The 23,918-nt window shown below is 41.6% G+C and overlaps 2 protein-coding genes across 2 annotated transcripts in view; both read left to right on the forward strand.

Annotated features, from left to right (window-relative positions):
* Positions 1-1,887: 1,887 nt before the first annotated feature.
* On the forward strand, positions 1,888-11,624 carry LOC120559889 (tubulin alpha chain-like). Its single transcript, XM_039801967.1, has 4 exons — positions 1,888-2,014; positions 7,623-7,842; positions 9,536-9,684; positions 10,600-11,624. The coding sequence occupies exons 1-4, from the start codon at positions 2,012-2,014 to the stop codon at positions 11,575-11,577; spliced, it is 1,350 nt and encodes a 449-aa protein (XP_039657901.1). The 5' UTR covers positions 1,888-2,011; the 3' UTR covers positions 11,578-11,624.
* A 5,020-nt stretch (positions 11,625-16,644) lies between these two features.
* Positions 16,645-23,918, forward strand: part of hcfc1b (host cell factor C1b) — a 43,685-nt gene continuing 36,411 nt past the window's right edge. Inside the window, 7 exon segments of the mRNA XM_039801383.1 lie at positions 16,645-17,489; positions 18,136-18,284; positions 19,181-19,341; positions 20,828-21,030; positions 21,119-21,203; positions 21,397-21,503; positions 22,000-22,179. Coding sequence (XP_039657317.1) covers positions 17,318-17,489; positions 18,136-18,284; positions 19,181-19,341; positions 20,828-21,030; positions 21,119-21,203; positions 21,397-21,503; positions 22,000-22,179 — 1,057 coding nt within the window. The 5' untranslated portion in view covers positions 16,645-17,317.

Raw genomic sequence — 23,918 nt, forward strand, 5'->3', positions numbered from 1 at the left:
GTGGAGTAACTAAAGTAACTAGTAACTAAAGCTGGAACAGATGAATGTAAGGAGTAACTATAAGTAAATAGAATGGAAAGACAATAGTTAGTATTTATAGCTGGAACAGATGAATGTAGGGGAGTAAAGTAACGAAAGCGTAACAATGGAAGTGATTAGTGGAAAAGTAACTAAAGCTGTAATAGATGCAATGTAACGGATTAATACTAAAATTAACTAAAGGTAACAGATGAATGTGAGTAATTTAAGCTGTAATAGATGAATGTTAGTAACTAGTAACTGGAAAATGTAGTGTAATACTAACTATAAAGCTGGAACAGATGAATGTAGCAGTAACTAAGTAACTAGTAACTAAAAAGATGTGAAGGAAGTAAAGTAATAGTAATATAAAGCTGGAACAGATGAATGTAGTGGAGTAACTAAAGTAACTAGTAACTAAAGCTGGAACAGATGAATGTAACGGAGTAACTAAAGTAACTAGTAACTAAAGTGGAAAGATGAAGGTAATAGTGAACTAGTAACTAAAGCTGGAAACAGATGCATGTGGGAGTAACTAAATTAACTAGTAAAAGGGAATAGATGAATGTAATGTAATTAAAGCTGGAACAGATGAAGTAATTAGTATAGTAAGTGGAACAGATGAATGTAATGGAATCTGGAATGAATGTAATGGAAACAGCTGGAATGTTAATGGACAGTAACTAGAATAGTAATAAAGATGGAACGAAGTAGTGTAATTAAATTAATAGAAATTAAAGCTGGAACAGATAATGTAGCGGAGTAACTAAAGTAACTAGTAACTAAAGCTGGAACAGATGAATGTAGTGGAGTAACTAAAGTAACTAGTAACTAAAGCTGGAACAGATGAATGTAACGGAGTAACTAAAGTAACTAGTAACTAAAGCTGGAACAGATGAATGTAACGGAGTAACTAAAGTAACTAGTAACTAAAGCTGGAACAGATGAATGTAACGGAGTAACTAAAGTAACTAGTAACTAAAGCTGGAACAGATGAATGTAGCGGAGTAAGTAATCAGTAACTAAGTAACAAACACAGATGAATGTAGTGGAGTAACTAAAGTAACTAGTAACTAAAGCTGGAACAGATGAATGTAAGCGAGTAAATAACTAGTAACTAAAGCTAAATAGATGAATGTAAGGAGTAAAGGAATAGAACTAAAGCTGGAATGAATGTAACTAGTAACTAAAGCTGGAAATAGATGTAATGTAGCGGAGTAACTAAAGTAACTAGTAACTAAAGCTGGAACAGACGAATGTAGCGGAGTAACTAAAGTAACTAGTAACTAAAGCTGGAACAGACGAATGTAGCGGAGTAACTAAAGTAACTAGTAACTAAAGCTGGAACAGACGAATGTAGCGGAGTAACTAAAGTAACTAGTAACTAAAGCTGGAACAGATGAATGTAGCGGAGTAACTAAAGTAACTAGTAACTAAAGCTGTAACAGATGAATGTAGCGGAGTAACTAAAGTAACTAGTAACTAAAGCTGGAACAGATCAATGTAGCGGAGTAACTAAAGTAACTAGTAACTAAAGCTGGAACAGATCAATGTAGCGGAGTAACTAAAGTAATTAGTAACTAAAGCTGGAACAGATCAATGTAGGGGAGTAGAACTAGAAAGTGGCATGAAAAGAAAAGACTCAAGTAAAGTAGGCCTACAAAGAAACTCAAAATTTGATAACTTAAGTACAGTACTGGAGTAATTGTACTCAGTTACATTCCACCGCGGTTTCAAAGAGTGACCTAAACGTCCTCGGTCAATGCTGATCAGTTACACCTGTGAAGAACCAGAATGTTTGCGTCTAACCAATAAGAAAGGAGCTCTTGTGACTCTCGACCAATCGGATTCCGCGGCTCGTTCTCGCCTTAAACTCGAGTATAAAAGGCTCATTAAAGCCAGTCCTTCAGCGTCTTCACTTAGCACTCCTAGCAGAGAGGTTAAGTTGGTTCCTGGCTCCTTATTTCATCCCTCTAAATCAGCAGCAGGAAACATGGTGAGTACGGAATATATCCGTGGAATATCTATGTGTATCTGTACTGTATATATGTGTATCTGTTTCATATATGTGCATTTGTAGCCTGTCTCCTAGAGCCTGGGCTTGTCCCGAGTTTCTGCTCGTCTGTCGCACCAAATGTTTGCTCTTGGGGCGGTTGTCTGGGCTTGTGGTGTAGACGGAATAATTAATATTTTTATTTAACCAGGCTCCCGGTCACTAACTAAGAGCGGTTAAGTAACTTTTTATGGAAAGGTTACGTTTTAAGTTGTGCTAAGAAGTGTGGTTGAAGTTGGTGGTGTTACCTTGCTAATGGGTAAGGCCAGAGACGTCACGTAGCCTAACGACGTGCAAGTATTTCATTAACTTCATTTAGTGAAGTAGAAATGTTGGCTATCTGTAGCCTACTTTACTTGAGTAATTGTTTTTTTTTTTCACGCAATTATCTGTAGGCCTACTTTCTACTACTTGCATTTTAAAAACACTGCCCCGTTACTCTTTATTTCATTCCGGCTTGTCATCGTTTGAAATAAAAATTAAATAAAAACTTCTCCAGATAAATCGTGCCATGTGGATGGAGTGAATCTGATTGTGGTTGGATCAGAAGTATAAACGTATGGTTCTCTAATGTATTTGCTTTGTACTAAAATTAGTTTTTCAATGGGCATAAATGCAGCTGAAACTGTTGCATCCCAAATTATTCAACATTAACCTTTTTTTAATATAACATTATAGTCAGTATGGCCTTTAGAGAAATGTTTTGTGGAGATGGGGTAGTGCTATAGGCTCTGTGGCGTGGCCTAAGCTTTTGTCCTTTTAATGACATTTTATTTATTTTTTCCCTCCTTAAATTACTTTCATACTTTAGTTTTGAAATGAGTACTTTTACACTTTAGTAAAAAGCTTGAGTTGATACTTGAACTTGTACAGAAGTCTTTTTACACTCTAGTATCTATACTACAGAAGTCTTTTTACACCCTAGTATCTATACTACAGTAGTCTTTATACACTCTAGTATCTATACTACAGTAGTCTTTATACACCCTAGTATCTATACTACAGAAGTCTTTTTACACCCTAGTATCTATACTACAGAAGTCTTTTTACACCCTAGTATCTATACTACAGTAGTCTTTATACACTCTAGTATCTATACTACAGTAGTCTTTTTAACACCCTAGTATCTATACTACAGAAGTCTTTTTACACCCTAGTATCTATACTACAGTAGTCTTTATACACCCTAGTATCTATACTACAGTAGTCTTTTTACACCCTAGAATCTATACTACAGAAGTCTTTTTACACCCTAGTATCTATACTACAGTAGTCTTTTTACACCCTAGTATCTATACTACAGAAGTCTTTTTAAACCTAGTATCTATACTACAGAAGTCTTTTTAAACCCTAGTATCTATACTACAGAAGTCTTTTTAAACCCTAATATTTATACTACAGAAGTCTTTTTAAACCCTAGTATCTATACTACAGAAGTCTTTTTACACCCTAGTATCTATACTACAGAAGTCTTTTTAAACCCTAGTATCTATACTACAGTAGTCTTTTTAAACCCTAGTATCTATACTACAGAAGTCTTTTTAAACCCTAGTATCTATACTACAGTAGTCTTTTTACACCCTAGTATCTATACTACAGAAGTCTTTTTACACCCTAGTATCTATACTACAGTAGTCTTTTTAAACCCTAGTATCTATACTACAGAAGTCTTTTTAAACCCTAGTATCTATACTACAGAAGTCTTTTTACACCCTAGTATCTATACTACAGTAGTCTTTTTAAACCCTAGTATCTATACTACAGTAGTCTTTTTACACCCTAGTATCTATACTACAGTAGTCTTTTTAAACCCTAGTATCTATACTACAGTAGTCTTTTTAAACCCTAGTATCTATACTACAGTAGTCTTTTTACACCCTAGTATCTATACTACAGTAGTCTTTATACACCCTAGTATCTATACTACAGTAGTCTTTATACACCCTAGTATCTATACTACAGTAGTCTTTATACACCCTAGTATCTATACTACAGTAGTCTTTATACACCCTAGTATCTATACTACAGTAGTCTTTATACACCCTAGTATCTATACTACAAAAGTCTTTTTACACCCTAGTATCTATACTACAGTAGTCTTTTTACACCCTAGTATCTATACTACAGTAGTCTTTATACACCCTAGTATCTATACTACAGTAGTCTTTTTACACCCTAGTATCTATACTACAGTAGTCTTTTTACACCCTAGTATCTATACTACAGAAGTCTTTTTACACCCTAGTATCTATACTACAGTAGTCTTTTTACACCCTAGTATCTATACTACAAAAGTCTTTTTACACCCTAGTATCTATACTACAGTAGTCTTTTTACACCCTAGTATCTATACTACAGAAGTCTTTTTACACCCTAGTATCTATACTACAGTAGTCTTTTTACACCCTAGTATCTATACTACAGTAGTCTTTATACACCCTAGTATCTATACTATAGAAGTCTTTTTACACCCTAGTATCTATACTTCTACCGGAGTAGTGAATGAATACTTTTGACACCTGGATAAAGCAGAACTAAATTAAATACTTTTCTGTTAAAGGCTACTTGCGGCTGGGCATGGCCCGGGTACCGGTTTCAAGGTAGACCGCAGTTTAAAGTGACGTTACTACCACACGTGTCAAACTCAAGGCCCGCGGGCCAGATCCGGCCCCGCTAATTTTAATCCGGCCCCTATATACATTTAGGGTCTCAATACGTTTTAGCCCAAATACATGTGACTTTTTTTTTTTCAAACGTTTTTGTCATTTTCTTCATAATTTTTGTTAACTAAACTGTAAGTGAGAAGACTATATGAAACCTGCAATAATACAGTAAAAGATATTTGACTTTTCCCATGACATAAAGGCAATAAACTTGTATGTCTGGCCCTTGATGCGATTTCTCATTTTCTAGAGTGGCCCTCAGGGAGCTTGAGTTTGACCCCCCTACGTCTTATGTTCCTGCTGGTTTTTGAGTCGTCAATGCCAGAAAGTGCAGCTTTAAAATCCCCTCTCTGCCAGCGTGCAGTGTTTAAAAAGTAAAATGCAGTGTGTTCAGTAGGTGTTTTTTTTTACCCAGGCATTTCAAAGTAATACATTTTCAAAGCTATGGAGCTTTTTCACAGCAGACATGTTGACTTGTCGTAGTAGGAAAAGCACAGCTGAAGTTGATAACCTTAATTATGGCTCAGTTCCATCAAGTGTCCCAGTAAGAGATTTCAATGAGTCAGCATGCCCAATACCAGGACCTCTCCTAAGTGGAATGCAGCCATCAGTAATGGTTTAATACCAGGACCTCTCCTAAGTGGAATGCAGCCATCAGTAATGGTTTAATACCAGGACCTCTCCTAAGTGGAATGCAGCCATCAGTAATGGTTTAATACCAGGGTCTCTCCTAAGTGGAATGCAGCCATCAGTAATGGTTTAATACCAGGGTCTCTCCTAAGTGGAATGTAGCCATCAGTAATGGTTTAATACCAGGGTCTCTCCTAAGTGGAATGCAGCCATCAGTAATGGTTTAATACCAGGGTCTCTCCTAAGTGGAATGCAGCCATCATTAATGGTTTAATACCAGAGTCTCTCCTAAGTGGAATGCAGCCATCAATAATGGTGTTGAATACACCTGTGCTCTTCCTACTATGACATGTCAACATGTCTGCTGTGAAAAAGGTCTATAGAAGGTATTTTTGCCCTGGCATTTCAAAGTAATATGTTAAAGCTATAATTGCAATACTGTAAAACGGACACATTTTTTGCTGAAGGTTATCATGCCAGCCCATGTCTGCTTGCAGCTTCTGTAAGTCAGTGTGCCGACTGACCCAGTTAGGGTAAAGTAGTTTTAATTAGGGTTTCAAAATTCTGGGACTTTTTAAAAGTTGGTAACTTTCCACAGGAATTAATGGGAATAAACTGGATGTTTTTGATATTGCTTGTCATAATACAGTTAGTCTATAATGGGGAACTTAAATGTTGTTGAGAACCATCTTGTGGCATAATCTTAATAATAAAACAACCTGATTTAATGCAACTTTGTTTGAATGTCCTCACTATATTCCTCAATGACATGCCCGTGCAGTGATCAGCATAGGTACTACATACTGGCCATTTAGTATTTAAAATGGAGGTTTTTTGGGGGGGGTGGGTGGTTTACATAACCCATTGCTATTATTAACCTATGTTAATTGTATAGCCCACTAACTATAGTAAATCAAAAGCTTAACTTCTATGGGAAGTTTCTGGAAATTTCCCAGAAATGTCCTCTCCTTTGTGACCCTAGTTATAACTGAATAAAAGTAGTCCTGTAACCTTCCTCTGCCTGGCTGCTATTATATTAAGTATTTAGGTGCTGTAGAGATGTCCCAGCCTGCCTAAGGGAACTTTTTCAGAAATGTCACACTAATTTAATTTTTGGTAACATACAAAAATGATTACTCTTTGATATTGTGAATAATTTTGCAGTATCAATCAAAATGATCACAATTAGATTCTCATCGTGCAGCTGTTTGAGTAAACCACTTTAAGTGTACAGCATGTCTGTGGTTTAGTCCTGATGGGTTATCGGCTTCTTTAGAAGAGTTATATATTTTTATTTTTGGTCTCCTCCTTTCAGAGCTTGGATTTGATTTGTCTTCAACATGTGGTTATTACTAGACACTAGGTTGAGAGGTAAAAATGTCTGACAATGTTACTAAGTAAATTTACTTCAGTACCAAATGGTGAGGTACTTTACTTGAGTCTTTTCATGCCACTTTCTACTTCTACTCCTCTACAGTCATCTGTTCCAGCTTTAGTTACTTTACACATTAAGATTACTGTGCACAGAACGTATGTAGTTTCTAAAATCTGAGGTTTGATTCTGAAGTAAACTAGCCGACAATATAACAGCTAGAAGTCCAGCTGAGATGAGACCATTAAACACACACCTGGTTGGATCCTTTTACTCTTTTCTAAAATGTTTTAATACTTTAACTACATTACACTTAAGGACAATTCTGGTGCAAAATGAACCTAGGTGTTAATAACATGTGTACTGAGTCAACTGTTCTCTTGGATATATTGCCTGCTAATCGAATGTGCATTTAGCTTGATACAAGCTAGTGCAAACTGCTGATGGACACTAGGCATTCGGGCCACTGGTAGAGTTAAAAAAAGCACCATTTCTATTCCACTAACAAGGCTCCAATCAGCACCACACTTCCACGGTAGCATAATGAGGGTCCCTACTTGTAAACAGAAGCGTTGAACTTTAGGTGTACAGACAGTTTTATGAAAGACTTTATAAAGACCGTACCTTTGGGTACACAGGCAATCGCCATCTTGGGAAAACTGTGACCAGTCGACCCAGGAATGCCGTGCAACCAGTCACATAGCTTGAGCACGGCGTTCGTTGTCAGTCTGATTGTGACTGATCGCTGGAATTTACCTTAAGTAACCTTTTCAATACAGGCCTTTCAGAGTATTTTAACAGTGTGGTATTAGAACTTTTACTGAAGGATCTGAATACTTCTTCTTCCTCCGCTGCTGGTAAATGTTAAAACTTTGTCTTCCTCCAGCGGGAGTGTATCTCGATGCACGTTGGCCAAGCCGGTGTCCAGATTGGCAATGCCTGCTGGGAGCTCTACTGCCTGGAGCACGGGATCCAGCCGGACGGTCAGATGCTGGACAAGACCAGCGGAGGAGGGGACGACTCCTTCACCACCTTCTTCAGTGAGACCGGCGCCGGGAAGCACAGCCCCAGGGCCATCTTTGTGGACCTGGAGCCCACGGTCATCGGTAAACTTGTTAAATATATAGGCCCCCCCCCCCCGAGGTTTGAGGAATTTCAAAAAGCAAACCTAAGTTTCAGCTTTAGTGCCAAATTATCTCGTTGCACATTGCACTAGAATGTGTGTGTTGTGATACAGAAAGCAGTTTGTTTTCATTTTTATATGAAACCCAGGGATCAGTTATATATAAATGGTTAAAGGTCCATGACATGGTGCTCTTTGGATGCTTTTATATAGACCTTAGTGGTCCCCTAATACTGTATCTGAAGTCTCTTCTATATAGACCTTAGTGGTCCCCTAATACTGTATCTGAAGTCTCTTTTATATAGACCTTAGTGGTCCCCTAATACTGTATCTGAAGTCTCTTTTATATAGACCTTAGTGGTCCCCTAATACTGTATCTGAAGTCTCTTTCCCAAAATTCAGCCTTGGTGCAGAATTACAGCCACTAGAGCCAGTCCCACAATGAGCTTTCCTTAGGATGTACCATTTCTGTGTCTGTAGCTATTGAGGAGGAGAGAGGGGGGGGGGGGGCAAGGTGGAGGGTGGAGGTGTGGTATTGACTAACTGCCACTTTGCTCGTTTGAATTTCTTTTTTCCTATATGGGTGGGCCAAATTCTCTGGGCGGGCAAAGCAGAGAAAGGGGAGGTAACCTTGCTCCTTATGACCTCATAAGGAGAAGATTCCTGATTGGTCCATCTGAGCTTTCATTTTCTCAAAGGCAGAGCAGGATACCCAGGGCTCTGTTTACACCTATCACCATTTCTAGCCACTGGGGGACCATAGGCAGGCTGGGGGAACTCATATTAATGTTAAAAAAAACCTCGAAGTGAAATTGTCATGCCATGGGACTTTTAAAATGTGAATTTTAAGATATGTGAAAATGCCCTTAGACCTCAGAGTTAAGTGGGGCTGGGTATCATTCAAAATATTAAATACTGTGACGTCGACATTTCCTAAATTCACTCAATCAAGTGTGAAATATAAAAAAAAGCTTGTGCTCTACATTGATCACAGATCACTCTAGCATGCATATTAATATTTTCTGACATTCAATGCACATTGTGTTGAGGGGCTAGCCCCACAGTCAAGCCACCGTAGCGGGAGAATGCAGTTTTAAGCAGCAAGGCAGGGAGGGACCTAGCCTGACCAGCCAGACCCACATCCAGATGTTGGGTCTGGGAACTCTCCATTGTCAGGGCTCAATCCGAGGGGGCAGGATAAACGGTTGTCTTTCAAATTCCCCTCTGCACGTAATAGGATAGCTAGTTGATAGATTAAACTGTTGCCGTATCCGGTCGGCAAAACTCTGAACAAATCTTCCTTTTTTTTTAAGTGACTTCAGTGCTGTTTTTTCTTTACTCAAAGAAAAGCTGAACTCAAAGTCTTCCAGAAAACCGCTGTTCCCAGCAGCAGCCATAAGCCCCGCCCACCAACTCTATACACGATGTGATTGGCCTGACCAAAATTTAGTTTTTCCAGCTCCAAGCCAACGGAGAGTTGCTTGACTGACCCTGGCTGCACAATTTGCTGCCACTAGGGTGGGTCTAGATTTCTAGGCTAGGAGGGGACCAGTAAACACGAAATAAAATCATAACACACCATTGATATGCAATGTAGGAATATGCTATATTCATAGAAAATAAATTATAGATGTTTAAGAAGTCAAACCATTAAGTGACTTGTGATCTGTCACCAGATGAGGTGCGCACCGGGACTTACCGCCAGCTGTTCCACCCCGAGCAGCTGATCACCGGCAAAGAGGACGCCGCCAACAACTACGCCCGCGGCCACTACACCATCGGCAAAGAGATCATCGACATGGTGCTAGACCGGATCCGCAAACTGGTGGGCACCTTGATCTCAACATGGAGCTGTTGACTCGCTTTAAATTGAATATCTCACTGCAGTGGTGGAATGTAACTAGTACATGTACTCCAGTACTGTACTTCAGTACCAAATGTTGAGGTACTTTGAGTCTTTTCTTTTCATGCTACTTTCTACTCAGCTACATTTCAGAGAGAAATATTGGACTTTTTACTCTACTACATTCATGTTACAGCTTTAGTTACTAGTTACTCAACTAATTCATGTTACAACTTTAGTTACTGGTTACTTTACACATTAAGATTCCTGCACACAGAACACATGTAGTTTATAAAATCTGATGTTTGATTCTAAAGTAAACTAGCCGACAATATAACGGACTACAAGTCTACAGCTGAGATGAAGAGACCATTAAACACACAGCTGGTTGGGTCCTTTACTTTCTCCAATGGGAGGAGAGTTCTTTACTTTGAATACTGTAAGTACATTTTCCTGCTGATACTTACATTAAACCCTTGTGTTGTCCTTCAGGTCCCAGTGACCCGAAGGACAACACAAGGATTATGTACTTCTGTTTTACTTTGAGAATTGCTCTCTAAACAAGGGTTAATACAGCACCTTAGTTCTTGTTTGTACAGCGTTTTGGTCAGCTTAAACTGTGTTTAAATGTGTTCTATAAATAAACTTTACTTACTTACTTTACAAGAAACCGGGTTTAGAGAGCAATTCTCAAAGTAAAGGGAAGTACATGATCCTTGTGTGGTCCTTCGGGTCCCAGTGACCCGAAGGACCACACAAGGATCTGGGGTTTCCTCCGGTTGCTCTGGTTTAAAGCCATGCATGCGCGGTGACTAGTCCTAACCGTGAAATGAGCCATCGGTCTGACTGTGGTGCGTTTACGGCCATGTTGGGTGATGTGGTTGTCTCTGTCCCCAGGCGGACCAGTGCACCGGCCTCCAGGGCTTCCTGGTTTTCCACAGCTTCGGCGGCGGCACCGGCTCCGGTTTCACCTCCCTGCTGATGGAGCGTCTGTCCGTGGACTACGGCAAGAAGTCCAAGCTGGAGTTCTCGGTCTACCCGGCCCCCCAGGTGTCCACGGCCGTGGTGGAGCCGTACAACGCCATCCTGACCACCCACACCACGCTGGAGCACTCGGACTGTTCCTTCATGGTGGACAACGAGGCCATCTACGACATCTGCCGCAGGAACCTGGACATCGAGCGCCCGTCTTACACCAACCTGAACCGGCTCATCAGCCAGATCGTGTCCTCGGTCACCGCCTCCCTTCGTTTCGACGGCGCCCTCAACGTGGACCTGACGGAGTTCCAGACCAACTTGGTGCCCTACCCTCGCATCCACTTCCCCCTGGCCACCTACGCGCCGGTCATCTCGGCCGAGAAGGCTTACCACGAGCAGCTCTCGGTGTCCGAAATCACCAACGCCTGCTTCGAGCCGGCCAACCAGCTGGTGAAATGCGACCCTCGCCACGGCAAGTACATGGCCTGCTGCCTCTTGTATCGCGGAGACGTGGTGCCAAAGGACGTGAACGCCGCCATCGCCACCATCAAGACCAAGCGCTCCATCCAGTTTGTGGACTGGTGCCCCACCGGTTTCAAGGTGGGCATCAACTACCAGCCGCCCACGGTGGTTCCCGGGGGCGACCTGGCCAAGGTGCAGAGGGCCGTGTGCATGCTGAGCAACACCACGGCCATCGCCGAGGCCTGGGCTCGCCTCGACCACAAGTTCGACCTGATGTACGCCAAGCGGGCCTTCGTCCACTGGTACGTCGGCGAGGGGATGGAGGAGGGCGAGTTCTCGGAGGCCCGGGAAGACATGGCGGCGCTGGAGAAGGATTACGAAGAGGTCGGAGCCGACAGCGTGGGAGAGGAGGAGGATGACGGAGAGGACTATTGAGCAGGAATCTGTTTATTGATATCTAAATAAAGTTTTAGTTCACTGCACTATGGTTTGCTCTCTTTAATGCTCTTCCACAGGGAGGTGGGCCCACACTAGACACTGTTCCTAGTTATTATGAAAGGGATATTTGACACAGATTTATTTTTTATTCAATGCAAAGGAGTGTATAATTTAAGTCACCAACTCTTAGGGTGTTAGTTGAATTTCATTGAACAAACCACCCAATGAAAACTAGATAGATCTATCTTCAGAATAAACTCCAAATGCACAGTTCCACATTATGCACAACAGTTTCTAAACATTGTATAGGTTGTAAAGAACTGAGAATGGTTATTTGCAGCATTGCGGTCAGTTACTGAAATCAAAATCTATTTCAAACCTCTACAGGGCAAGTCGCATGTTAACATAGGACCCCCCCCCCCTTTTCGTCATTGGTTTATGGAGAGTTTCTGCTTAGATTTCTTTTGCAGTGTTAGAATAACCTCCCAGAGCTGCTGGTTTGATGCAAACTGCCCCCACAGATCTTTTTGCTTGAGGATGCTCCAAAGGTTCTCATTAGGGCCCAGAAATGCATCCAGTTTTCATTGGGTAGTTTATTCAATGAAATTTGACTTCCACCATAACAGTTGGTGACTGAAATTATACTGTCAAGTCTTCAACTATTAAGGAAAATCTCACTTGCATAATTTGGAACACCCTGTACTCTGAGCCACTGTTACAGGTTTAACGTAACGTGTTAAAGTTTAGGTGCAGCACCTAAGACAAATTATTGTAACTTAAAACTTTTCTCAGATCTAATAGAAGGACTTCATTAGCAAGTTTAACTTTAAGCTTCTTAAAGTACTCTGCTCTAGCTGTTCCAATGTTTTTAGACTGATGGTAGTAATGGTCTAATGTGAGAGTTGCAAAACTACCACAAAGACACACAAACCCAGAGACGGACTCCACGAAGAAACCCAATTCTGGGGAAGTTTGCCAAACGAGGTCACCAAGTCTTCCACAAAGCTAGTGGGAGGACACTGGTTGGTCATTAGAAAGCTCTAAAATGCTTCTGGCTTCTAACTCTCTGAAATCACAAACTACCTTGAATGTCAAATTGTTGCCGTACACCATTTGCAGACGTCACATTCACTAATATCGGGGGGTTGGGCTTCATGGGAGTTGCTGGAGAATAACCAAGGCAACAGTGGCAGAGTTAATATTGTAATCTCTAAATGTATATTCAGCTAAATGTGAAATAATGTGGGTTATACAACAGACTGGATGGAAAATACAGTCAAACTATGTAAGGTTTGGTCTTGCGACGTCAGTGTCTTTTCTTTTGCTTTGGCTCTGCTCCCATGATGCCTCAGGACACTGGTTGAATAAAGTAATGGTTCATCTCAATGGGTAACCACAGCAACAACCAAAGATGGCACCTGGGAGTGTTTATGGTGCATTTGTATGGAAAGGCGTTTCGTTGGAATTGTGATTATATGTAATCAGTGAATCAATACAGACAAGTAGGCTGCAGAGGTACACGGCAATTAAACATCAATCAGGATCTGAGGGTGAATAAATCCAGCTTCCTGATACACGTTCAAATTCACAGGAAAACGGGAATATTTAAAGGTTAACAACCCCAAAACATGAAATGATGAATGGCAGGTTCTTCTCCATTTGATACGATACTAATGATGCGTTTCTGACACATTTTTTAGCCGGTAAGTTACAACTTCAAGTCACGACTCACGACTCTGTAGCGTTCCAGGCAAAGTCACGCTAACGTTAGCTAGCGGCTACTGAACGTTGACGTTAGCTACGCTAGCTGATACTAGCCATTTGTAGTCAGCGACATATTTTGGACTTCATTTAATAAACTGTAGTAGTACACAATCGTAGGGGTACTGATTTGATTACAATGTGTGGAATTACTTTACGTTGCCTATTTATGTCTATTTCTATTCCATTCACTTATGCAACTACTACAGGAAGTAAAACAATTTATATTACTGCTTTCTCAATAAATGGGACCCCCCCCCCCCACCCGGTGGCTTCATACTGAACACCAGGAATATGATATAATGTACACGTTGGTCAAAATCAAGGCCCGCGGGCAGAATCTGGCCCCTTGCAGATTTTGATCCGGCCCACATTTCAATTTAGGTTCACAATAAATTTTGACAGACCTTTTTTTTAAGCTTTAGGGTCGTTTTTTTAGACATTTTGATGCTTATTTCAATGTTTTTGCCACTTTTTTTAGACATTTTTATGCTTATTTCAATGTCTTTGCCACTTTTTTTTTTTAGACCTTTTGATGCTTATTTCAATATTTTTGCCACTTTTTTAGACATTTTGATGCTTATTTCAATGTTTTTGCCACTTTTTTTAGACATTTTGATGCTTATTTCAATGTTTTTGCCACTTTTTTTAGACATTTTGATGCTTATTTCAATGTTTTTGCCACTTTTTTTGACATTGTGATGCTTATTTCAATGTTTTTGCCACGTTTTTTAGACATTTTGATGCTTATTTCAATGTCTTTGCCACTTTTTTAGATATTTTGATGCTTATTTTAATGTGTTTGCCACGTTTTTAGACATGTTGATGCTTATTTCAATGTTTTTGCCAGTTTTTCAGACACTTTGGTGCTTTTTTAGACAATTTTGGGGCGTTTTTGTCCACCTTTTTCCTAAAAGAAATGACGCTTTTTTTCTATGACGGCGAAGGAACTTTTTTGCTGACTTTATTTGGCGCTTTATGAGAACCAAATTAAGTAAGAAAACTATGACACATGCAATAATACAGTCAGAATATGACTTTTTCTCTTAAATAAAAGCATTTCAATAAACTCTACACAAATGGCTGGTTTAATGAGAAGTAAAATCCTCCGGTGCCAAAGTAATTTCTTGGATATCATATGCAATCTACTATTAAGACTGGCTATCATAAAGCATCTTTTTTTGTCTTCTAGTTAAAAGACATTCATCAAAAAGAGATTTTAAAGGAAACTAAATATGCAGAATTACTTCTTTTCTTGGCTGTTGGATGTATTTTCTAATTTATGGAGTGATAAAAAGAGATTCCCTCTGTAAAACCTTTGACTTTATTATGTCAAAATGATAAGATTTCAAAAAACGCAAGTACATTTACTCCAGTACTGTACTTCAGTCCAAATGTTGAGGTACTTGTACTTTACTTGGGTCTTTTCTTTTCAGGCCACTTTCTACTTCTACTCCGCTACATTCATCTGTTCCAGCTTTAGTTACTAGTTACTTTAGTTACTTCGCTACATTCATCTGTTCCGCTTTAGCTTTTAGTTACTAGTTACTTTAGTTATTATTTTCAGTTACTCCCCATTCATCTGTTCCAGCTTTGTTACTAGTTACGTTTAGTTACTCCTACATTCATCTGTTCCAGCTTTCAGTTTTATTTACTTTTTACTTTTAATTTACTAGTTTTACTTTTATCCTTACATTCATCTGTTACAGCTTTAGTTACTAGTTACTTTAGTTACTCCACTCCACATTCATCTGTTCCACTTTGGTTACTATTTACTTTAGTTACTAGTTACTTTAGTTCACTCACATTCATCTGTTCCAGCTTTGATTTACTATTTACTTTAGTTACTAGTTACTTTAGTTACTAGTTACTTTGTTACTAGTTACTTTAGTTACTAGTTACTTTAGTTACTAGTTACTTTAGTTACTAGTTACTTTAGTTACTCCTCTACATTCATCTGTTCCAGCTTTAGTTACTAGTTACTTTAGTTACTCCGCTACATTCATCTGTTCCAGCTTTAGTTACTATTTACTTTAGTTACTAGTTACTTTAGTTCACTACATTCATCTGTTCCAGCTTTAGTTACTATTTACTTTAGTTACTAGTTACTTTAGTTACTAGTTACTTTAGTTACTAGTTACTTTAGTTACTAGTTACTTTAGTTACTCCACTACATTCATCTGTTCCAGCTTTAGTTACTAGTTACTTTAGTTACTCCACTACATTCATCTGTTCCAGCTTTAGTTACTATTTACTTTACTTATTCTCCTATATTCATTTTTTAGCTTTAGTTACTAGTTACTTTAGTTACTCCACTACATTCATCTGTTCCAGCTTTAGTTACTAGTTACTTTAGTCCTACTACTTTAGTTTACTAGTTACTTTAGTTACTCTCACTTGTTCCAGCTTTAGTTACTAGTTACTTTAGTTACTCCGCTACATTCATCTGTTACAGCTTTAGTTACTAGTTACTTTAGTTACTCCGCTACATTCATCTGTTCCAGCTTTAGTTACTAGTTACTTTAGTTACTCCACTACATTCATCTGTTGCAGTTTTAGTTACTATTTACTTTAGTTACTAGTTACTTTAGTTACTCAACTACATTCATCTGTTGCAGTTTTAGTTACTATTTACTTTAGTTACTAGTTACATGTAGTTTATAAAATCTGATGTTTGATTCTAAAGTAAACTAGCCGACAATATAACGGACTACAAGTCTACAGCTGAGATGATGAGACCAAACACACAGCTGGTTGTGTGTGTGTGTGTGTGTGTGTGTGTGTGTGCGCGCGTGTGTGCGTGCATGCGTGTGTGTGTAGACCAGGGGTCACCAACCCCAAAAATCTTAATGTGTAAAGTAACTAAAGCTGTCAGATTGTGTGTGTGTGTGTGTGTGTCTATCTGTGTGTGTGTGTATATATGTAAGTGTGTGTGTCTCTGCAAAAATCCTAATGTGTAAAGTAACTAGTAACGAAAGCTGTCAGATTGTGTGTGTGTGTGTGTGTATATATGTGTGTGTGTGTATATATGTAAGTGTGTCTCTGTAAAAATCCTAATGTGTAAAGTAACTAGTAACGAAAGCTGTCAGATTGTGTCTATGTGTGAATTTGTATATATGTAAGTGTGTGTGTGTAATTCCTCATGTGTAACTAAAGCTGTGAGATGAATGTAGTGGAATGAGTAGTAGGCTACGACATTTCACTCTGAAATGTAGCGGACTATAAAGTCCGAAAGAAGAAATGTTAAGGAAGATTAAATGGCCCAAAATCTCTAAATTGAAAATGACATTTCAGTGTCTCCGCATATTCGGTTCGCTGTGAGTGTGTCGACTGACACCCTGCGGTGGATCTGTTAGCGGTTAGCAGTTAGCCACCTAGCCTCTCTCTCTCTGTGCGTTGTTTGGTTGCCGTTAGCAGCAAGATGGCGGCTCCCAGCCCGGCTCACAGACCCTCTGCTCTTCGCAATTAACAGCAGCTCTCAGCCCCCACGGTCCCGCCTCACACTGATGCATGGAGCGGCTGTGCAGCACATTCACCCGCAGCCGTCTTTCTGTTTTCTTTTAGTTTCTGTTAGCTTGAGGAGCTACCGACTTTTGCACTAGTGTTCACCGGGCTAAAATGGCGGACTGCCTGCTGCAGTCTCTGGGCTAGTTAACACAACACTGGTCCCTGTTAGAACCACAGACTGGATCACCGGAGAGGGATCCGCAGAACCCTAACCGGCTCTACAAGACTGAACCTGTCCGCAGGAACGTACCGTGATTCCGTTAGAAAGAGCTAACTAACGTTACGTAGCTTCCGTTCAAATCAGCCGGCTAGTTAGCATCAGGAGCTAGTTAGCAGGCCAATGCTAATCCTGAGGCGCTGTTAGCGAGCCTGAGCGTTAAATCTTTTCGACACAACTCTCGACTTAATTTTTTTATTTTTGTTGTACTCTCACTGAAGACCGGGAGACTCGGACCCTGACAGTAGCGTCATGGCATCCGAACCCGCGGTGCTGAACCCCCGCTGGAAGCGCATCCTGGGCTGGACCGGGCCAGTACCGCGGCCCCGGCACGGACACCGAGCCGTGGCTATCAAGGAGCTAATGGTGGTGTTCGGCGGAGGGAACGAGGGGATCGTGGATGAGCTGCACGTCTACAACACAGGTACCGGTACCGGTTTAACTCTTTAAACTTCTATAAAGTACCGTAACGTGTGGACAATAAGCACATCTCACGTTAAGCTATATGAGGAAGTGCTAGCTGTGCTACGTTTAGCTTCTGTTAATGCTAACTGGAAGCTAACGTGCTAATATCATTTGTTTATATATTATATTGTGTGTGTGTGATTGAAAACTGATGCTGGCTGTTAGGAATCCACAGAGGGAGTTTAGCTAGCTATGCTAGGTTAGCTCCTGTTTGTTGAAGCTAACGACGTATCCGCAGGCTAACAGGATTAGCTGTTAAGCTAACAGAGCGGCTCCGGCAGAAACAGAGAGAAATGGCGCGTTTTAACTGAAAACAATGGCGACGTCACAGAGACACACCCCTCTGGTGCTGCAGCAAAAAGAGATGGAGACATGGAAACATGAACATGTAAACAACTGATATGAAAACATTAAAATAGCCTTTTTAATAACGTGAAAACTGACATTACAGTTTGACATGAAAACTGAAAATTAAACCATGAAAGCTGACATTGAAAACTGGCATTAAAAACTGTAAATAAAAAAAAATAATAATAATACCATGAAAACTGACATGCAAACTGGCAAAATGACTTGTTTGTTTTGTTGTTTTGTCCCCCCTGCAGCTACCAACCAGTGGTTCATCCCCGCAGTGCGAGGCGACGTCCCCCCCGGCTGCGCAGCGTACGGCTTTGCGTGCGACGGGACGAGGCTGCTGGTGTTCGGAGGGATGGTGGAGTACGGCAAATACAGCAGCGACCTGTACGAGCTGCAGGTCAGTGAGAAACGCCCGCCTGGCATCGGCCGATACGCGGCTGCTGCGTTCGCCGATAGTTTTTCCCCGGCATCATTTACAGACAGGCGCCCACAGGCAGCTCTGTGTTGCTGGAGACGCTGCACCCATCCATATGATGCACACTGCACACATAATTTGGGTGATATGAATGTAAGGTGATTGCAGAAGTGACACTGATCTGTGTTTTTATTATTTGTAAAGAAATGGCAGAGCAGATTCTGAAAACAAATCCAATGTGGCAGGGTTTACATTTTTATGATGTAAATTGAGGGAGCAAAAGCAGTATCGGCTCCAAATATCGGCTCAAGAAAATCGGGCATCCGTATCGGTCATCGGCTAAGGCTGATGGGGGGGGGGGGGAATCTGCATCGGCACTAAAAAATCCATATTGGTCGATCCCTACCGGGGAAGCACCTTGGGGCTGGGGAAACCCCTGGGGGAAATCTGGGGGAACATTTCATTCATCATTCATTTCAATTATTATACAGGAAAGTTAAAAGTAACATTAAGTTACAATATAGACGGGCCTGACTCAAAAACTGGTTTCCAGCAGGTTCCTGATCTGCAGAAACCTAAAACATTGAACACAGTTAAGACCCATGAGGACAGACATATTTGTACAGGACATCAGCATGGACTAGACACATACAGACACATATGAAAACAACAATACAGACAGTGCAAACAAGACTTGGGCAATACATGAAACAAGTCATTGTGTACAAGTGTGACTGTTGAGAAGGAACAGTTTGTACGCCTTTTTGAAATATGTGATGGATGGTAGTGTTCTGATGTGATGGGAACATCTGGGGGGAAATCTGGGGGCTGTGAGGAACATCTGGGGGCTGCTGACTCACTATTTGTGTGTCCTTCAGGCGAGTCGTTGGGAGTGGAAACGTCTGAAGGCCAAGGCTCCAAAGAACGGCCCGCCCCCCTGCCCCCGCCTCGGACACAGCTTCTCCCTGATTGGCAGTTGCTGTTACCTGTTTGGAGGACTGGCCAATGACAGTGAAGACCCCAAGAACAACATCCCCAGGTAGGAAACCTCAGACTATCCTCACTAGGGTTGGGTATCGTTTTTTTTTTTCTTCCCCCGATACCGGTTCTAAAACGATACTTTAAAAAAAAGTTCTGGTGCCTGAACCGATACTTAACACTTACTACGAAACGTCAGTTGGCGACATTAAAGAACGGCTTGTTTATTGCTAAGGCCATATGCTCTATTGCTGTTAAACAACGAAAATAAGTACCTCTAGATGGCAGAAGGGTACTTAACAACAACAACAACAACAACAACAGCTCGAGTTTCTTGAGGTGCACTTGAATGCACCATGAATTTACGAGGTGCAAATGAACGCACCAGTAAATCCTGTTGGTGGTGTTTCTCCGGCAGTGTCAATGGTTTCTCAAAGTGCAGCTAGTGTCCTCTGTGTCTTTAGCTGCAGACTGTTGGACGTCTCAGTGTTGGGATCCTCTCCAGTGAAATACAGCCACACGTTACACCGTTTAGCTGTCAGCATTTGAACCGTGTTTAATCCATTGACATATATATAATGGACCAATAGACCCCGTTGCTCTGGACGGAGACCAGTGAAGGCTATTAGAAGCACTTTTCTGGTGATCTCTTGCTTTACTGAGCAGCCTCCAACTGAGAGAGACAACGTAAATGTGACGTGAGCAACCTGTCTGAAAGTGTGAAGTCTTCTGGTAGCTGTGCCGAGAGAAATCTCAATCATTCCCAATCTTACAGAGACGGAGAGCGTAGGTATATGTAAGGAGATAACATAGGCACAGGCTAATTACTGATCACTAACATGCTAGTTAACATTAGTCATTAAACCTAAACAGATAATGGAAGTCCAAACTGCCTGTGAGCTTCTCCTGTACTATACGGTAATTCCTCTACTGTGTGTGGTTATGACCCAACCGTTAGCCTATTGTTATAAAAGCGTCTGCTACTGAGCCATAACGTGAGCTACAAGGTAATGGAGCCTTTTATACATCGTCGTGTTTCTTTAGAAATAAACAACGGACTAATAGAGTCTTTAAACGCTTCAGATGTAAAGTTATTCGCTGTCAAAGTGGCGCCAAAATGTATGCTAGTCAGTGGAATGCTAACGGGAGGTGAGCTCTTTGTAGCGTCAAAATGGCGCCATAGGAGGTTCGAGTTCTGAAGCGAAGCTTACCCCCTTGGTTTAATCCAGCTGCTAGCTAGCGGTAGGCTAACGTTACCTGCTGCCAAGTGTATTGTTAACTAGCGTCACTTGCAGCGATGCTTCTGTTGCCTGTACCGGTCGGTTTCGGAGCACCAGAGGCCAGCGCAGACATTTAAGTGGCATCCAAAATCTGCGTTGACATTCAATCCCGTAGATACCGGTCGTTTAGGCAGCGGGTTTCTAGTCCTCAGGTACCTGAACCAGTTCCGCTGTCGGACCCAAAACTAGTTTAGTTATAGACGAGCAGCCTACCTGTTGTTCCGGTTTCAGAGCAGCCCTTCCCTTCTCTTTACCCGTCTCTCTCAGGTATCTGAACGACTTGTACAGTCTGGAGCTGCGGCCTGGCTCCAGCGTGGTCGGCTGGGAGATCCCACAGACCTCGGGTCTGCCGCCGCCGCCCAGAGAGAGCCACACGGCCGTGGCGTCGAGCGGGCGCTCAGCCAACAGACTCATCATCTACGGAGGGATGAGCGGCTGCCGGCTGGGAGACCTGTGGGTGCTCCACATAGGTGAGACACGTTTCGACAGGTGAGACGCGGCTAATGTTGGTAGTCTGACATCTGTTCTGATGGCTCCTGTTCTCTGGTGGTGTCACAGACTCCCTGACGTGGAGTAAACCGGACCTTAATGGATCTGCGCCCCTCCCCCGCAGCCTGCACTCTGCCACCACCATCAACAACAAGTAATACTACGCACAAACACTACACACACACATGTTGTTGATGCATCTTTTAATCGGACATTAATGCTGGAATCTCTTGTCTGTCTCTCTCTCTCTCTCTGCCTGCCTGTCTGTCTCTCTCTCTGTCTGTCTGTCTATCTGTCCCTGTCTGTCTGTCTCTCTCTTTCTCTCTGCCTGTCTGTCTGTCTGTCAGGATGTATGTGTTCGGAGGTTGGGTTCCTCTGGTGATGGATGATGTCAAAGTGGCGACTCACGAGAAGGAGTGGAAGTGTACCAACACACTGGCCTGTCTCAACCTAGGTATGCACACACACACACACACTAGCACACACTAGCACACACACACACACACACACACACACACACACACACACACAGTAATACACGTCCACACAAACACCCTCAGGCTACATCTACACTGCACATTTTTATTTTTAAACGGCGCCTTGAGACAAAAATCGGTCTCCGTCCACACAAGAGTTTCAGCTCCAGTAGCAGAACTATTCTGCGTCCATGTTAACACGTCTGACAGCACATGTCACATGACCATTCACACACACTGGGCATGTGCGTGTCGGTGTCAACAGGAAGCAGATTGTCTGACGTTACTCTGCGTTTGTAAATCATGGATGTAGAAGTTAAAAATACAGAAAAGACTAAAAACGGTGAAAAGTACGAGCAGGGATTAATTATCGTAGTAGTGTGGATGTAGCTTGATTTATCAAAGAGTAGTGACATGAGGAGGATGACACTGCAGCTTGTCTGTCTGACTACATACCTGTCTGTCTGTCTGTAGACACAATGTGTTGGGAGACGGTCCTGATGGACAGCGTGGAGGAGAACCTCCCCAGAGCCCGAGCAGGTCACTGCAGCGTGGCCATCAACTCCAGACTCTACATCTGGAGCGGCAGAGACGGCTACAGAAAGGCCTGGAACAACCAGGTGTGCTGCAAGGACCTGTGGTACCTGGAGACAGGTGAGAACTACTGCTACACAGGTGTTACTGTCAACAAATGACATCACCACTACAATTCCTAATTTTGCTGTGCAATTAATTGTCTCTGAATTAAAGGAGCACGCCGACTTATTGGGACTTTGTCTTATTCCCCGTGTCCCCCAGAGTTAGACAAGTCCATACATCCCCTTCATATTCTCAGGAGGCGAAGCACTGCTACTTGGGCGGAGTGATTTGCTCGGAAGTAACAACTGTGCTTTTCAGGTGCTGCGAGCATATCCCTCCGCCCAGTTAGCAGAAGTAGCAGTGCTTCGCCTTTCCGAGAATATAGTTCCCAGTATGTATACGGTTAGAAGATGGCTTAAAGATGATGGCTTAGGGTTTAAAAAAGTAGTGATTTTTGATACGATCATAGTAGTGCCTCCCATTTGACTGAAAAACGAGAATACGGTCAATCTAAAAAGTGGCCCTGATGACTGACTGACAGGCTGAGCTTGTAAGGCAAGGCAACTTTAATAATAAAGCAGTTTTACCAGAATTTTTTAATTTTGGTAACTGTTTTGATTCACAATTAAGGTGGAAAATAAAAGCTTTGTGTTTTAATGTAGGGCTGTTCTCGATTGAAGAGATTCTTAGTCGACTAACACTCATTCAGTTGTATCGACTAATCGATTAGTTGATTTAATCGACAGATCTGTAGATCTGAGTTTCTCCACAAAGAGTCATGCTAAAAGCACCACTTTAATTCTTGTGTTTACCAGAGATGAGCTCATATGTTTCTTGGAAATAAGTCATTCAGCGTGAAAAAAGCATCAGACATGACTAATGGACTAAAGAGATCTAAGTTGACTGAGACCAAAACCACTGATTAGTCGACTAATCCACTAAGAGGGAGCAGCCCTAGTTTAATGTATTTTTGTTGATGTTGAAATGGATTTTAAAACATACGGTATCGTTAAGGAACCGGCATCGAAACTGAGGTATCGAAATTGGCACCGGATCGAAAGATTTTGACCGATGCCCAGCCCTACCCACTAGAGCTGAAGATCTTTGCCGGGCTCGGGCTTGCGCTTCGGGTTGCCATGGTAAATGAGCGGTCAGCTGATGCGTTTCGATTAGCGTGAAAATGGATCCCGAGGAGGTGAAACAGAGGCTGGTCTCTGGAGGACTTCATTAATTTCTTTGTTCCAACTTCCAAGTGGCCTATAGCCTCCGTTATTCATGAGTAAATGATGTTAAAACATGTATAAATGACTCATTTTTTACGAAAGACAAAGGAGCTGTGTGCGTGCGGCGCAGTCTCTTTGTAAACGGGTTCGGGCTATTAAAGCGCCCATATTCTGCTCATTTTCAGGTTCATAACTGTATTTTAAGGTTGTACCAGAATAGGTTTACATGGTTTAATTTTCAAAAAACACCATATTGTTGTTGTACTGCACAGCTCTCTCTCACTGCTGCAGATCCTCTTTTCACCTGGTTTCTGTTTTAGCTACAGAGTGAGACCTCTTTTCTTCTTCTTCTTCTGTACTATCTTTGATTGCACTCGCACATGCTCAGTAGCTCAGATGTAGAGCATGTCAGCTAGCTAACTCTAGAGACAGTAAAAGAAAGGCTGTTTCTCCAACTTTGGTCAGTTACAAGGCAGGATTAGCTGGGAGACTTCTAAATGAGGGAGCACATGTAAGTAGTTCTTTTGTAGATTATGGTGAACTTGTGTGTGTTGTAGCAGTGCTTTGCTATTGAGAACGACGTAGCATGCT

The sequence above is a fragment of the Perca fluviatilis genome, chromosome 5, assembly GCF_010015445.1.
Source record: "Perca fluviatilis chromosome 5, GENO_Pfluv_1.0, whole genome shotgun sequence".
Lineage (NCBI taxonomy): Eukaryota > Metazoa > Chordata > Actinopteri > Perciformes > Percidae > Perca > Perca fluviatilis.